We start from the raw sequence: 13,552 nt of genomic DNA, 5'->3' as shown, positions 1-13,552 counted from the left end.
TCTGAGCCATATTTGCCAGCGATGGTGGAGCATGACCATAAATACAGAGAGCTTCTCAAGGAAATCAGATCGTTTGTTTTGATGGAGCACTGAGGTGAAATATGAGCATCCAGAAGCCGGTAGTGCGCCTCATTTTAAATTCTATCATTTTTCAATCTTACATTTGCATCTTGATTGAACTGTGATGAAGATTTAAAGTTAAAAAAAGATTTGATTTAGTCACAGTTGTATTATATTTTACTTTATAAATGCCACAGTGCCAGTAATTTGAACTAAGGGAGATATATATGTAAATATTACTAAGAAGAATCCACTAGATCAGGAGTGTCCAACTCCAGGTCTCTAGAGCCGGTGTCCTGCAGGTTTTAGATGTCACCCTGGGTCAACACACCTGAATCAAATGATTAGTTCATTACCAGGCCTCTGGAGAACTTCAAAACATGTTGAGGAGGAAATTTAGCCATTTAAATCATCTGTGTTGGATCAAGGACACATCTAAAACCTGCAGGACACCGGCCCTTGAGGCCTGGAATTGGACACCCCTGCACTAGATAGACTGTGCCCTCATTTACTACAGGGAGTGCAGAATTATTAGGCAAATGAGTATTTTGTCCACATCATCCTCTTCATGCATGTTGTCTTACTCCAAGCTGTATAGGCTTGAAAGCCAACTACCAATTAAGCATATTAGGTGATGTGCATCTCTGTAATGAGAAGGGGTGTGGTCTGATGACATCAACACCCTATATCGGGTGTGCATAATTATTAGGCAACGTCCTTTCCTTTGGCAAAATGGGTCAAAAGAAGGACTTGACAGGCTCAGAAAAGTCAAAAATAGTGAGATATCTTGCAGAGGGATGCAGCAGTCTCAAAATTGCAAAGCTTCTGAAGCGTGATCATTGAACAACAAGCGTTTCATTCAAAATAGTCAACAGGGTCGCAAGAAGCATGTGGAAAAACCAAGGCGCAAAATAACTGCCCATGAACTGAGAAAAGTCAAGCGTGCAGCTGCCAAGATGCCACTTGCCACCAGTTTGGCCATATTTCAGAGCTGCAACATCACTGGAGTGCCCAAAAGCACAAGGTGTGCAATACTCAGAGACATGGCCAAGGTAAGAAAGGCTGAAAGACGACCACCACTGAACAAGACACACAAGCTGAAACGTCAAGACTGGGCCAAGAAATATCTCAAGACTGGTTTTTCTAAGGTTTTATGGACTGATGAAATGAGAGTGAGTCTTGATGGGCCAGATGGATGGGCCCGTGGCTGGATTGGTAAAGGGCAGAGAGCTCCAGTCCGACTCAGACGCCAGCAAGGTGGAGGTGGAGTACTGGTTTGGGCTGGTATCATCAAAGATGAGCTTGTGGGGCCTTTTCGGGTTGAGGATGGAGTCAAGCTCAACTCCCAGTCCTACTGCCAGTTTCTGGAAGACACCTTCTTCAAGCAGTGGTACAGGAAGAAGTCTGCATCCTTCAAGAAAAACATGATTTTCATGCAGGACAATGCTCCATCACACGCGTCCAAGTACTCCACAGCGAGGCTGGCAAGAAAGGGAAAAACTAATGACATGGCCACCTTGTTCACCTGATCTGAACCCCATTGAGAACCTGTGGTCCATCATCAAATGTGAGATTTACAAGGAGGGAAAACAGTACACCTCTCTGAACAGTGTCTGGGAGGCTGTGGTTGCTGCTGCACGCAATGTTGATGGTGAACAGATCAAAACACTGACAGAATCCATGGATGGCAGGCTTTTGAGTGTCCTTGCAAAGAAAGGTGGCTATATTGGTCGCTGATTTGTTTTTGTTTTGTTTTTGAATGTCAGAAATGTATATTTGTGAATGTGGAGATGTTATATTGGTTTCACTGGTAAAAAATAAATAATTGAAATGGGTATATATTTGTTTTTTGTTAAGTTGCCTAATAATTATGCACAGTAATAATCACCTGCACACACAGATATCCCCCTAAAATAGCTAAAACTAAAAACAAACTAAAAACTACTTCCAAAAACATTCAGCTTTGATATTAATGAGTTTTTTGGGTTCATTGAGAACATGGTTGTTGTTCAATAATAACATTATTCCTCAAAAATACAACTTGCCTAATAACTCTGCACTCCCTGTATGTCCTACATTGTCATCATGGTTTTCATGTCCATGTCCAAATGGATACTCAGGTAGGCTGTAGCATTTAAATAATCCTCAGTTGGTGCTAAGCAGCCCAAAATATTGCCCATACCACTGCACCACCAGTTGCCTGAATTCTTTGTGAAACAGTCAGCCTGTCTGGCACCAACAACCACATTAAAAACTCATCTTTCTTCCAAGTTTTAATGCTCATTTTTAACTTGGTCATCTTCCTTTGTCTATATTCATAAATGTATTAATTTGCTGACTTGTTATTGACTGATTAGATATTTGCATTGATAAGCAACTGAGCAAGTTTATCAAATGAAGTGGGCAGTGAATGTTTAAATAAACTAAAGGATGTGTATCTCTCTGTCAGACTCTTTAATATCACATCACTTTCATTTACTTATTACTCATTTGACTTAGACTCTAATAGAAAAGTTTAAAAAGTCAATAGATTCTTACACTGGTGGCATACTGGATGTCCATCCATATGTTTGTCTCCCTGGAGAGGTCTGACGTCTCAAACAAGTTTTCCATCACCACCTCACCAATCATATCATGCCGTGAAAATCGATCAAAGTCAAAAACACTCATATGGAGCTTTCTAGCAGCCAGCTCATCATAAGGCACAGGAAACTGGAAGCTCTCACTGAATGTGGGGTTGAGTGTCTTCCGGTGGACGCGAGTCTGGAACTTCTTGCGGTCGGGCAGCAGGTAGACCTTCACATAAGGGTCAGATGTGCCACATAAGTCCTTGGCTGGCAGGTCTACTGCCTTGAGGATGTTGACAAGGAGAGACTCATTTTCATAGTCATACTTGAGGGAGAAGTTAATCTTGCCACAGTTTTTGCTGCTGTCGTTGGATGAGTCCTCTGATTCTGGGACCTTCTGTTGGTAGAGCTCTGGCTGGATACGTCCGATGCTAGTGGGCTTTTCATCCTTGTCCACCATGTAGTCATTTCCTAGGTCTAGACTGCCTACCTGCATCTGCCTAGGCAGGTGTCTTTTGAATGAGTTGTGCCTACAAGGACAGAAAAGAGAAAAATAATACAAGTGGGAATAGGGCGAGAGGCAGGGTACACCCTGGACAGGTCGCCAGTCTGTCGCAGGGCTAACACATAGGGACAGACAACCATTCACACTCACATTCACTCGCACATTCACACCTAGTGGCAATTTGGATTATCCAATTAACCTATCCCCACAAGCTGCATGTCTTTGGACCGTGGGAGGAAGCCGGAGTACCCGGAGAGAACCCACGCAAACACGGGGAGAACATGCAAACTCCACACAGAAAGACCCCGGCCTGATGGTGGAATTGAACTCAGGACCTTCTTGCTGTGCGGCAACAGTGCTAACCACCGTGCCACCGTGCTGCCCTATTAATATTAGGGCAGCACGGTGGCACGGTTAATTAAATATTAAATATTTTATACTAAAAATATTTTAGTTTTAAATTTTGCCTTCTCTAGGACAAGCACATATGAAAAGGTCTTTCACGTGAATATGGTTTCTCTGACATTTCCTTGGTTTTCTTAATTTCAAAGGTTACAGTCTCATCGTGTCACGGCATTTATTTCAGATTCTGAGCTACCCAAACTGAACACTATCCGACTAACATGCAGGTTTAAAAAATGACAAGACTCCGTGCTTTTTAATGTGATGTCTATGAGTGTTCGGCATCTGACTCTGAACTAAACTAGTGTTGGCACAATACAACCAAATGTATCACGTTATGTCTTCTGCTATAGTGGCAGTCGATCAAAGTTCATTCTTGCCTTAAAAAAAAGGATGTGACCTGTATTTCTACAGTAAGTAGGCCTGTATTTCTGTTGTATGGAGCTATCCCTATCCCTGACACCTGATGGGAAAATTTGAACAGGAAGTGTAAAAAGTTAAAGTTAAATGTACTGTGACAGCTCAGTGAGCCCCAGTGGTGTGAACATAAATTCTTATCCTTTAAAAATTATCCTGTCTGTCTTTTTATTGGTTTCTTTGTCTGCCAACCCCTCCTAAACCATCAGGAGTTGGCATTAAGTTGACCTGAAAGCTACATGAACACTGGAAGAAATTCACTTGTCAAGCATCAGTTTGACAGCTGCTCGTTTCAGTTGCCTAGGTAACCCTCTAATGTATTTAGTAACAGGCCACATGTCAATCACTGGTATCCTATGTTGTCACTGGTGATCGTTTCAATTGTTTACCTAGAAGATGAGAAAAGTTTATCCCGGGTTTTACCTACTTTGCCTATAGTAACCCGAGGGTTCTTATCTACATCAGATATATTGATGTCAGTACGTTCCCTAGTAATCTCCCATCAACTGGCAAAAGTTACTTGGTTTTAGCATTTATGTACCTATAACATCCGATGAAAGCATCTTATAACTTTAATTTCATGACAATAAAATTTAATTTATATCCATATCCACGAAAGCAAAATTATGCATGCCTAGCAACCACCTAGCAACGAGGTAAAACGACCCTTTAAAAAAAAAAAAAAAAAAAAAAGCCTTTCTCAATGTGAATAATTGTCTTTTTGCATGAATAGGCCATACAATACTATACCATGGCCATGTATTAGTATGCATAATAGCTATAATAAATCATTGATGTTAACTAAATGGTAACGTGGAATTGTGCTTGTAAAGCTGCAAGTAATCTCTTCAAACTGTGTTATATTTATACTTCTGAAGAAAGTCTTATAGACAGTAATTTTAAGCTGGAGAGAGGTGCCTCTGAGGCAGAGTTTAGTATTCTTCAATGTTATTTATAATTTACTAATTTATTAAATTACTTAGAAAATGTTAATCCTTATATGTAGCAGTGACTTCCCCCTGGTTTACACACTTTATTCCACGTTAGATAACACCATGTCTTGAATTCAGCTTACACATAATCCTCCACATATGCACACATATTATAAATAACCACATGAGACAGTCTCATGTGTCATCAGATTTGCATGCACATGCATGTATGTGACTGACCGAGTGGAGGAAGCTGGTTCAGTTGTTTGCCTTTGCATGCGTTGTGTGCGGCGCAGGAAATGCTCCCTCATGGAGAGTTGCACATCAGTGGGGATGTCAGGAGAGGTATGGCTTATCTTCACCGCAGCCTCCAGGAAACCAATCGAGCCCATGGGGTCCTTCACCTTCTCTGTTGCCATGGTGACTGGCGTCTGCTGGGGGCTGGGTAACAAGAGTGGCGGCTGAAGCGGGCAGTGCTGTGGGCCAAGGGGCGGGCTGAGGGATGGACTGAGAAAGGGGGCCTTAGTCCGCCAAGGTACCCAGCACAGCTTCCAGGAGACAAATGTAAGAAGTCCCAGGAATGCCAGGCCACAGACCACAAACACACCGAGCAGGAGGCCAAAAGTAGCGTCTGGTGACGAGCCACGGGGGCCAGAAACAGAGGATCATACAATATGGATAAACAGATGGTGATCACAAGGGTGAGAGGGGACAGAGGACACAGAGAAACAGAAAGAGTCGGTTAGGACATGATTTTTCAAAAGGCCTGGTGCTAAATCTGGTTTTAATGAAAGACTAAGGACAGTAAGCAAAAACTACAAGATTCATAAATATTAAAGTAACCTCCATTTGTCTTCCTTTGGGTCAACAGATAAGAGAAGCATGGTAGTGTAAACGGAATTTAAATGTGTGCATGTGTGTAGTGTGAACTCATACGGGGATAATTTTCTATGACATTACACTCATTCTAGTGGTAAAAGTAATTATAGCCTGACAGATGATAGTAAAAAAAACCAAAACAAACAATGTAAAGTGTTTACATTTGTAAAAAGGCTCATGAGAAAAGGACCACGGTGCCAGGAGCCTTCCACTGGGATTCTCATCATGAAGCAGATAAAGCGGCCGGGCACAGTCAAACTCATTTATTTTATGGTATGAAAATGCTTTCCGGGGAACAAGCAGCATACAAAAAGCTGGAGATGTACCAGGAATGCTGACAAGCACTCTGCAAGGATTCACAGGGACCATAGGGGGGAAAAAAATTACTAAACACAGGAAACATACAGGCTGCATCTCTCAAATTTCCCTTTGGGGCATCTTTCTTATAGTAATTATATCTCACTATATGACGCTTGGAGTGTCTTCCACGTGCTTCGACAGGGATTGCTTTCAATTCTCCAATCTTTGCCTGAGTGTTCTTTTCCATGCACTGTGATTGCTCAGATTTAACTCGTGCCATGGAGCATCTCATGGCCTCTCAGAGGATGCTCTAACCCCCCTCTTCTCTCGACATAACACCACAGAAATCAGCGGCAATACGCACTCGGTTTACTATCTGATATTTACCCAGCTCAGCCTTTTCTATAAGAAACCTGAGGCGTTTGAAGCTCTGTTTACTCAGGGTTTTAATTTTAGAGACCATATGTAGTATACAAATAGTAATCAGGCAGCTAATGTGCTATATTTAATAGCAGTCAGCAGTCAGTATTTTTATGCTGTTTTGAATAATTTTAGCTTATAGGTTTATTTAAACGATTAAGTGAATTTTTTAAAAACAATTTTGTGTCTGTGTCCATTTATCATTTCCCCTGCATCTCTGTCTGGTGCTTTTACTCCATGTCCTTGTCTTTTTCCTCCTTAGAGATGGATGGCCCTGCCTTTACTGGTTCCTTGTTACCTTATCAGTTCCTCCTGTGTATTTAAAATCTTGTCTTTACCTCTTTCAGTTTCTAGTCTTCCCACCTATCTGTTCTCCTTCCTTTTAACTCTCTGCTGACTCCCACTGAATACCTTCTTGTATCTTTAAGCGGTTCTCTAAAATCTGGCTGTTTAGTTCTGGTTTTCATTATACAATGACATCACATTTTGGTTTGTGAAGTCCCATTTTGGAGCCTTGAGCTGCTGGCCATGAGAAAGAATGCAGATTTAAGACACTTTACACATTATCTTCACTTTTCAGACTTCGAGGCCAGTCCAGTATTTATGTACACAGTATATACATTTTATGGTTCACCCCTATGTGGGTTTAATTTCTGCATGCACTCACCTGACCTGCTGATCCTTATTAGCTTTGTATAAAAATATAAGTATTATTTATTTATTATCAGTTATTATCAGTATTTTTTTTCTCTGGTCATTTACTCCATAAACCTCTTTGATTTCTTTTAAATAAGCTTTAAAGTTTACAATTGTTTTAAGAAACATGGAACTTTAATATTTATCTCTAAAATACATTAGAAGTATAAAGTTACAAAGAATTAAAATGCTTGAAAATAGCTTCTGTTTTTTTACGTCATGTTTCATTTTTTACTTGTCCAAAGTGTTATGGAAAAAAATCCCCAGAATCTGCAACCCCCCGTTTTGCACAAATTAAGAGCTTTGATGTTTAAAATTTCAAACTAAATGGAGAGTCCACTAAGAAGAATTTATAGCTTAGCCAAGCAGCGGTCTGGATTTCAAGTCTGGAGGATTTATGCCTGAAGAGGATTTCTTGGCTGTCCACAGCCCTGGCCTCTCTATGTCATCTGAAATTTCACACAGCTCCCCACAAAGCTTCATCTCAGCTGGACAGTCGTTTGCCGAGTCTTCATCCCCCGTCACGGCAAATTGAAGCTGACCCTGCACCGTGCAGTGAGATGTGCTGCTGCATGTCTGTCCTGACGATATTTCGCTGCAAAATATGTTGACAGGTAAGAAATTTCATTTGAACATGTTTACTCTGGTTTGTTTTTAACTTTTCCACTGCAGCAACACATCTTCAAACACAGGTTGACATTTGAGTTGGTGCCCAGCGCCACCTCCATGTTTGTGGGATGTTCTGAGTCTTAGTCATGTTAGTATTGATGAATTTTGACACTCCATTTATTGCATTTAATGCAAAATCGTGCACTAAATTTTAGAGCTTTGGGGGATGTAAATAGGAAGTCAAGATTTCCTGGTTTTAATATATTACTTGATATTTAAACCTTTATTCATGTTTGCGTTTTTGTAATTTGACATTAAAGCTATGGGGAATTAGCTGATAACAATTAGGTTTTATTCGAATTATCTGACATTAAATAAAATGCATAAAAACATCATGGCTTAGAGTCAGGTTTCAGGGTTACAAGAAGTGTATATTGTGTCATATTTGATAAGTTTAAGGGTTTTCAGTTATGATGAAATACAAATATAAAATGCCCTCTGGAAGGGAAAGTCACACTAACTCCAAATTCAGTTCAGTCCCCTCGACACACTTTCACTCCATTTACATGTTTGCATCAAGGATTCATCACATTAAGTGCTTTTCAGACCAAATAGCCTAAAGTGGAAGTGGATTATGAAGCCCTCCAACACAGAGTCTAAGCTTACTAACTACTGTGGGAAGGTAAAGCATGTGACTATTTCAAGAATGTCAGCAATAAACAAAAAGAAATGCACAATTTTTGTATATTTTAGATAATAAATTCCAATATTGACTAGAAATACCAATATATGAATATAGAAAAATAGGCTAATTAAAGAAAATGATAAAAACATCCAAATGAAACTGAATCGAGGCACATCTTCTAATAAGTGGTAGACATGATCTTAGTATGCTGATTACAAGGTCATCTCCAATCTTGCTGCTGTATTTCTACAACCCCCTTACTTAAGAGACCCCTCATAAGCTTCAAGTGTGACTCCACACACTAACGGAGTGAGAGGGAGTAAGGGCCTGACTAGAATTAGGCTTAAATAAGTGTATATCATGCCTGTAGGCTCTGATTTGATATTAGGTTTGAGTATGTATTTTTATACTGCAGCTCCAAGTACTGACCGTGTTGATAAGGGGGTCCGTAAGGCACACACAATATCTAAAAGTGAGCCTCGCTGTTTGAAAACCTCTTCAGTGAACTACTACTCAAGGTGACTTGTGTAAACACGCAGGCACACATGAGTTCTTTGTAATACAAAGTTCAGACTCAAGTATTTTAAAGTTCACATTTTCAACTCTGGAGAGAGAACTACACGAAAAACTCTAAACGATACTTCAAACAACCACACTTTAGACAAACACAGACAACCCTTCTTTGAGGAACTGGCAAAAGATAGACGTTTGTCCAGTCGGCATCTATTAACGTTTTCCAAGGTCGCATGCTGGCTCTGTTAATTCTGCTCACAGAGGTAGATTCAACTTCATCCTCAAACAGTAAGAAATAACTTATATTTAAAGTCTCATGCAAAATTTTATTCTCCCACCAAGGGCAGCTGTAAATTGCTAAAGACTTGCAAAGATAGGCCTAACTAGAATAACGATGGATGTTATGCTTGCAGGGTCATCTCGGGAGGTCTTAGCAGGTAGTTAAAAATTTCTTAATATGAGTCCTACAAATCCGCACCTTTTATTTAAGAAATCTTTTGCTTGTTAGGTATCTGAGGTAAAAACAGTGTGCAGCACAAAGCACTTCACGAAGTAAGTTTATTTCATTTTTTTTATTTCAAACATGTGCCTTCACAATCATTACAAAATATCATTCCATTATTTGTTAGAAAAGGAGTAGGCAGAAGTATATACTCTGCCAACAGATGACAAAAAAGTGGATACATATTTAAAAATACTTAATGTGCTGATCACTGCAAAAAAAGAGTCAGAAAGTCTTAGCATCTTGAAAAAAGAAGGCAACTGGACATCTTTGAGTTAATGAAGACACTTGGAGAGTGCCAGGTTTTTAACACCTGTTGGGGTCAGAAGATGCCAAAGTTCACATTTTTAACTGAGAAGAGGAGGCCACTGCGTTTGTGTTTACTGTGAACGACCATCACTGAACAGAGGTGCAGTCCACAGATCCCTTCCCACGTGCTTCTACCCCACTCACACCTCGCCTCAGGTGACCTCAATAGGTCTCATGATGGGCGAGGGCAAAGTTTCACATGAGCAAAGGCCGTTTTTCCACCCCTTGGCTCATGTGATGATTCAAATGCCATAAACAGCCAATATTTGAATAACAGATAATAATCATGGTTTTTTTTCAGTGTAGAAATGGGATAGTGTCCTAAACACAGATGCTCTCTTTTGCATCACATTTTGCCTCACAGTTAATTTCTGAGTAGAAAATAATCTCAAAGCTGTACACATTAACTTTTCTGACCCTTAATGGATGTGATCCCTCTTTTTATTCCTGTAGTCTCAGTATCTCACATAATTTCAGCCGTGGTGTTTTCTGTTTTCAGATCATTTGCAGTCTCAGTGGATTCAGGATGGGCTGATGGCTTGCAGTTCAAGAAGGAACATAATAACACATTTCAGCCTGGCTCAAAATCACTTGACACTTCCTGTACTTGGCTGAGAGCAGACTTTGAACTGGACTCAAGCTCTGCCTGACAAAGTCTGCCAAAACACAAATCCAGACAAGAGTGCTTATTGAGGAAATGTTTGTGCAGTGATATTTTCTTCCTATCACAGCTCCACTGTCACTTCTTGAACTTTTGCACTTTCTATGGCAGACGCCATGCTGGGTAAAGGTATAAAAAGAAATAGAGACACAGATTTTTTTTTTTCTTTAATCGTCCATCTTACACCACTGTTAATGAGAAGGGTAGTTTTTCCTGTGCCTCTGGTACAAAAATAGAAATGACAAAAGTAATTTGCTGCTAATTTCTGAGTGCTTTTATTGTCTGCCAGTGTTGAGAAGATGTGACAAACTCAATGCAGAAAGCTAATGAAGCAGTGATAGTGAGACAGAGACAGAGAGCTGGTATGACTGCTTGAGGAATAGAGAGTGATGGAAAAGCCATTGTTCTTCCTCTCCAGACAGATGGGTAATGGAGCAGAGCTGCGTGAACATATTACTCCCTCTGGACACAACCTCGCCTGACACCGTGAGACTAAACTGACCTCAGGGTTTACCGCACTATTAATGATCACACTCACGCCAAAGAAGAGTGGACTCTCACTATCCTGCAGCCAATCAAAGGGGTCTTTTTGGGGTCCTTTCATGCTGCAGACGCCTTTTTCGCAATCAATACTGCAGCGGCTGACTCAGTCTCACTCCAAAGCTGGGCTTTAGGGCAGGTGAAAAGGGCAGGGAAGTGAAGTATGGAAGATAGGATGTTCAACTATGGGCCTTGCGTGAATGCAGCTCGAGCGCTTTCAAATCGTTGTGGCATGCTTACCCTTTCCCACAAGCTGAAGCACATTGAGGGCTGAGGCATGCAACAGGTTGCCGCTCTCTCTGCTGCCACTGTGTGCGTTTCAGTACAGGCCTAGTTTCTTGTTCGAATCAAGCTTCCTTTCATCAGATATTTTGTGACGGTGCCCAAGGGGTTTTTTGTTTTATTTGACGAATGTGCTTAAGGGTCTGACCTGGTTTCCATAGTTACGCAATAACTAGAGAAAGTATGGATCCTCCGTGTTTGCTTGCAAGAACCAATTAATCTCTTGCCCTTGTAGCTGATTGATATTGAAGGTGGGCTTCAGCCGTTGTGCCCTGATGCAGATTATGGGATTACTGAGGCTGATGGCTCTGTCATTTTTAAGCGAGTAAGATTGCAACAATAGTCTCAGTGAACTGAAAGTATTATTTTAAACTAAACCTTTTCTAGGCTCTAAAAACTTTATGGTTTAGATTTACTTGATTTACTTTAACTCATTCTGTCTTCACCCCACCATCCTTCTAATGGTGATTTTGTGGGTCTGACAAATTTAAGTTATGTTCCACCCTGGGATGAGAACATGCTGGCAGATCTTAAAACATCCTGCTAATAAAAAAATACATTGCTTTAAGTATTTAAATGACTGCACAGAAGGTTTTTGTTCTTTCATATTTAGTATAGCCAGTCACTTTTATTGCTAAGTAAATTCACACATTAAAAGGTATTTGGTGGATGATGATAAGCACAGAAGCGGTGAGTGAAAGGTAGCATGGTGATGTCTTAGATTTTCAAATATGAATGCAATAGAACAAAACAATATGCGAACTATATGAATAATATAAATAACTGCCTGTTTTATAAGAAGAGGGACCTGCACAATAAAGTGGACTCATTCTTTGCAGTCACAGTGGAAATTTAACCTGTTGTTTAAGTTATATGAATCATTATATTATGGATGTATGTAGCACAAAAATAGATGGAATTTAAATAAGTTAATGCATGAATGCAGGCATATATGAATATATAGGTTAAACCCTCTGGTCAGTAATATGTATTTATGCATAAACATGCAGATAAAACATGCAGGGATGCAGAAAAAAAGCTAAATAACAGGTTAGGGTTGGTAAAAATAAGCGGAGCGGTTGATGTATTATGTATTTTCATATTTACTTTAACATTTTCCTGAATTTGAGAATTTATTTCTGCATGCAGACACATTGCATTTACCCTCCACAGCTGTAGACTGAAGTTAGGACCACCCACCCGATGTTACTTCTGCATACTCAAGTCCTTGTTTTCTCCCCCATACGACAGAAGCAGATGTGATGTCTTCCTTCTGGATATGTTTCTAAGAAAACTGAAAATCCTCTAAAATGTTACTTTGCATTGACTTTTTCTTTTATTACAGCTTTTATTTCTGTAACGATTTGGGCAACATATGGTGTAGAGTCGACAGCAGAATTTAAAGTACTGCTTTATTGTGCCCCCTCGTCCCAGCAATCCTGTGGCTATGTTAACAACACAGATTGAAATATGGAATTTAAATAGGAAAAGGAATAAGCAGGGGTAAAAAAAAAAAGCCTTCTTAAACAGAAACCCCCCGAGATTTCGGGCGATGTCTGTGAGGATGGTGGCGAGTGCTGGTGCTGTCTGTGCCCCACACACTGAAATAACTCATCTTTTCTGCCTTTCACACAAGGCTATGACATCTGATATTTCTGTGGGGGAAAAACAGAAAAACTTCTGTCTTCATGACAAGATAGAAAAAGCAGTCTTTGGCGATTTCATGTATTTACCTGACATGACAAATTAATATGTTTCTGCATCTTTCCACAATGTACAGAGATACCGTTTTCCAAGTAATACTGAATAACCTGCGGCAGCTTTTAAAACTAGTTTCAGCTCAAACATAAAGAGCAGTGAAGCAGATCTGTTATTAATGGTTCCAACTTCCAGAAAAAATTAAACTGGTTCAGGGAAAGAACACATTACACAACAGGTAATGACCTTTCATGGAATTAGAAATGTGAGCTGACTTTGCACAGCTGATTTTAGCCCCCAATAGGCTTTGTATTGTACAATCCCCTTAAATTGTAAATGTTTCCCAAACACACTTGTTTCAAAGCTGTCACTAGTAGCTTCCCTGTCTGCTTTCCCTAAGGGGTGAAATAATACGCTCTAATCTTGATGTGGGTACCTCAGCCATTTTTGGATTTCTGTATCCCATGGTGTCGTTTTCAGAGCAATCGGAAAATCCCATAATCCTCCAGATCCCCAAATCCTAAAGCCCCGACACCACATGTAAAGAGGAGTTTAGGCCCCAGCAGACTCTGAGA

General features: G+C 40.2%; 1 protein-coding gene and 1 long non-coding RNA gene across 3 annotated transcripts in view; one reads left to right on the top strand and one right to left on the bottom strand.

The window, feature by feature from the left end:
- Window positions 1–13,552, bottom strand: part of syt6a (synaptotagmin VIa) — an 84,576-nt gene that overhangs the window by 20,095 nt on the left and 50,929 nt on the right. Inside the window, exons 1-3 of one of the 2 annotated variants that reach the window (XM_082519273.1) lie at window positions 5,924–5,965; window positions 5,124–5,514; window positions 2,599–3,157 (exon numbers count right to left, since the gene is read on the bottom strand). In XM_082519273.1, coding sequence (XP_082375399.1) covers window positions 2,599–3,157; window positions 5,124–5,302 — 738 coding nt within the window. In that variant the 5' untranslated portion in view covers window positions 5,303–5,514; window positions 5,924–5,965. Of the gene's footprint in view, window positions 1–2,598; window positions 3,158–5,123; window positions 5,515–5,923; window positions 5,966–13,552 lie in introns of those variants that run through there. The other variant, XM_082519272.1, reaches the window with a different exon arrangement.
- On the top strand, window positions 9,226–9,522 carry LOC309697394. Its single transcript, XR_014273816.1, has 3 exons — window positions 9,226–9,273; window positions 9,399–9,422; window positions 9,494–9,522. It is a non-coding gene; the product is annotated as an uncharacterized lncRNA (long non-coding RNA).

Source organism: Aulonocara stuartgranti (assembly GCF_965226115.1).
Source record: "Aulonocara stuartgranti genome assembly, chromosome: 20".
Classification (NCBI taxonomy): Eukaryota; Metazoa; Chordata; class Actinopteri; order Cichliformes; family Cichlidae; genus Aulonocara; species Aulonocara stuartgranti.
This window is presented reverse-complemented; position numbering and strand designations above follow the sequence as displayed.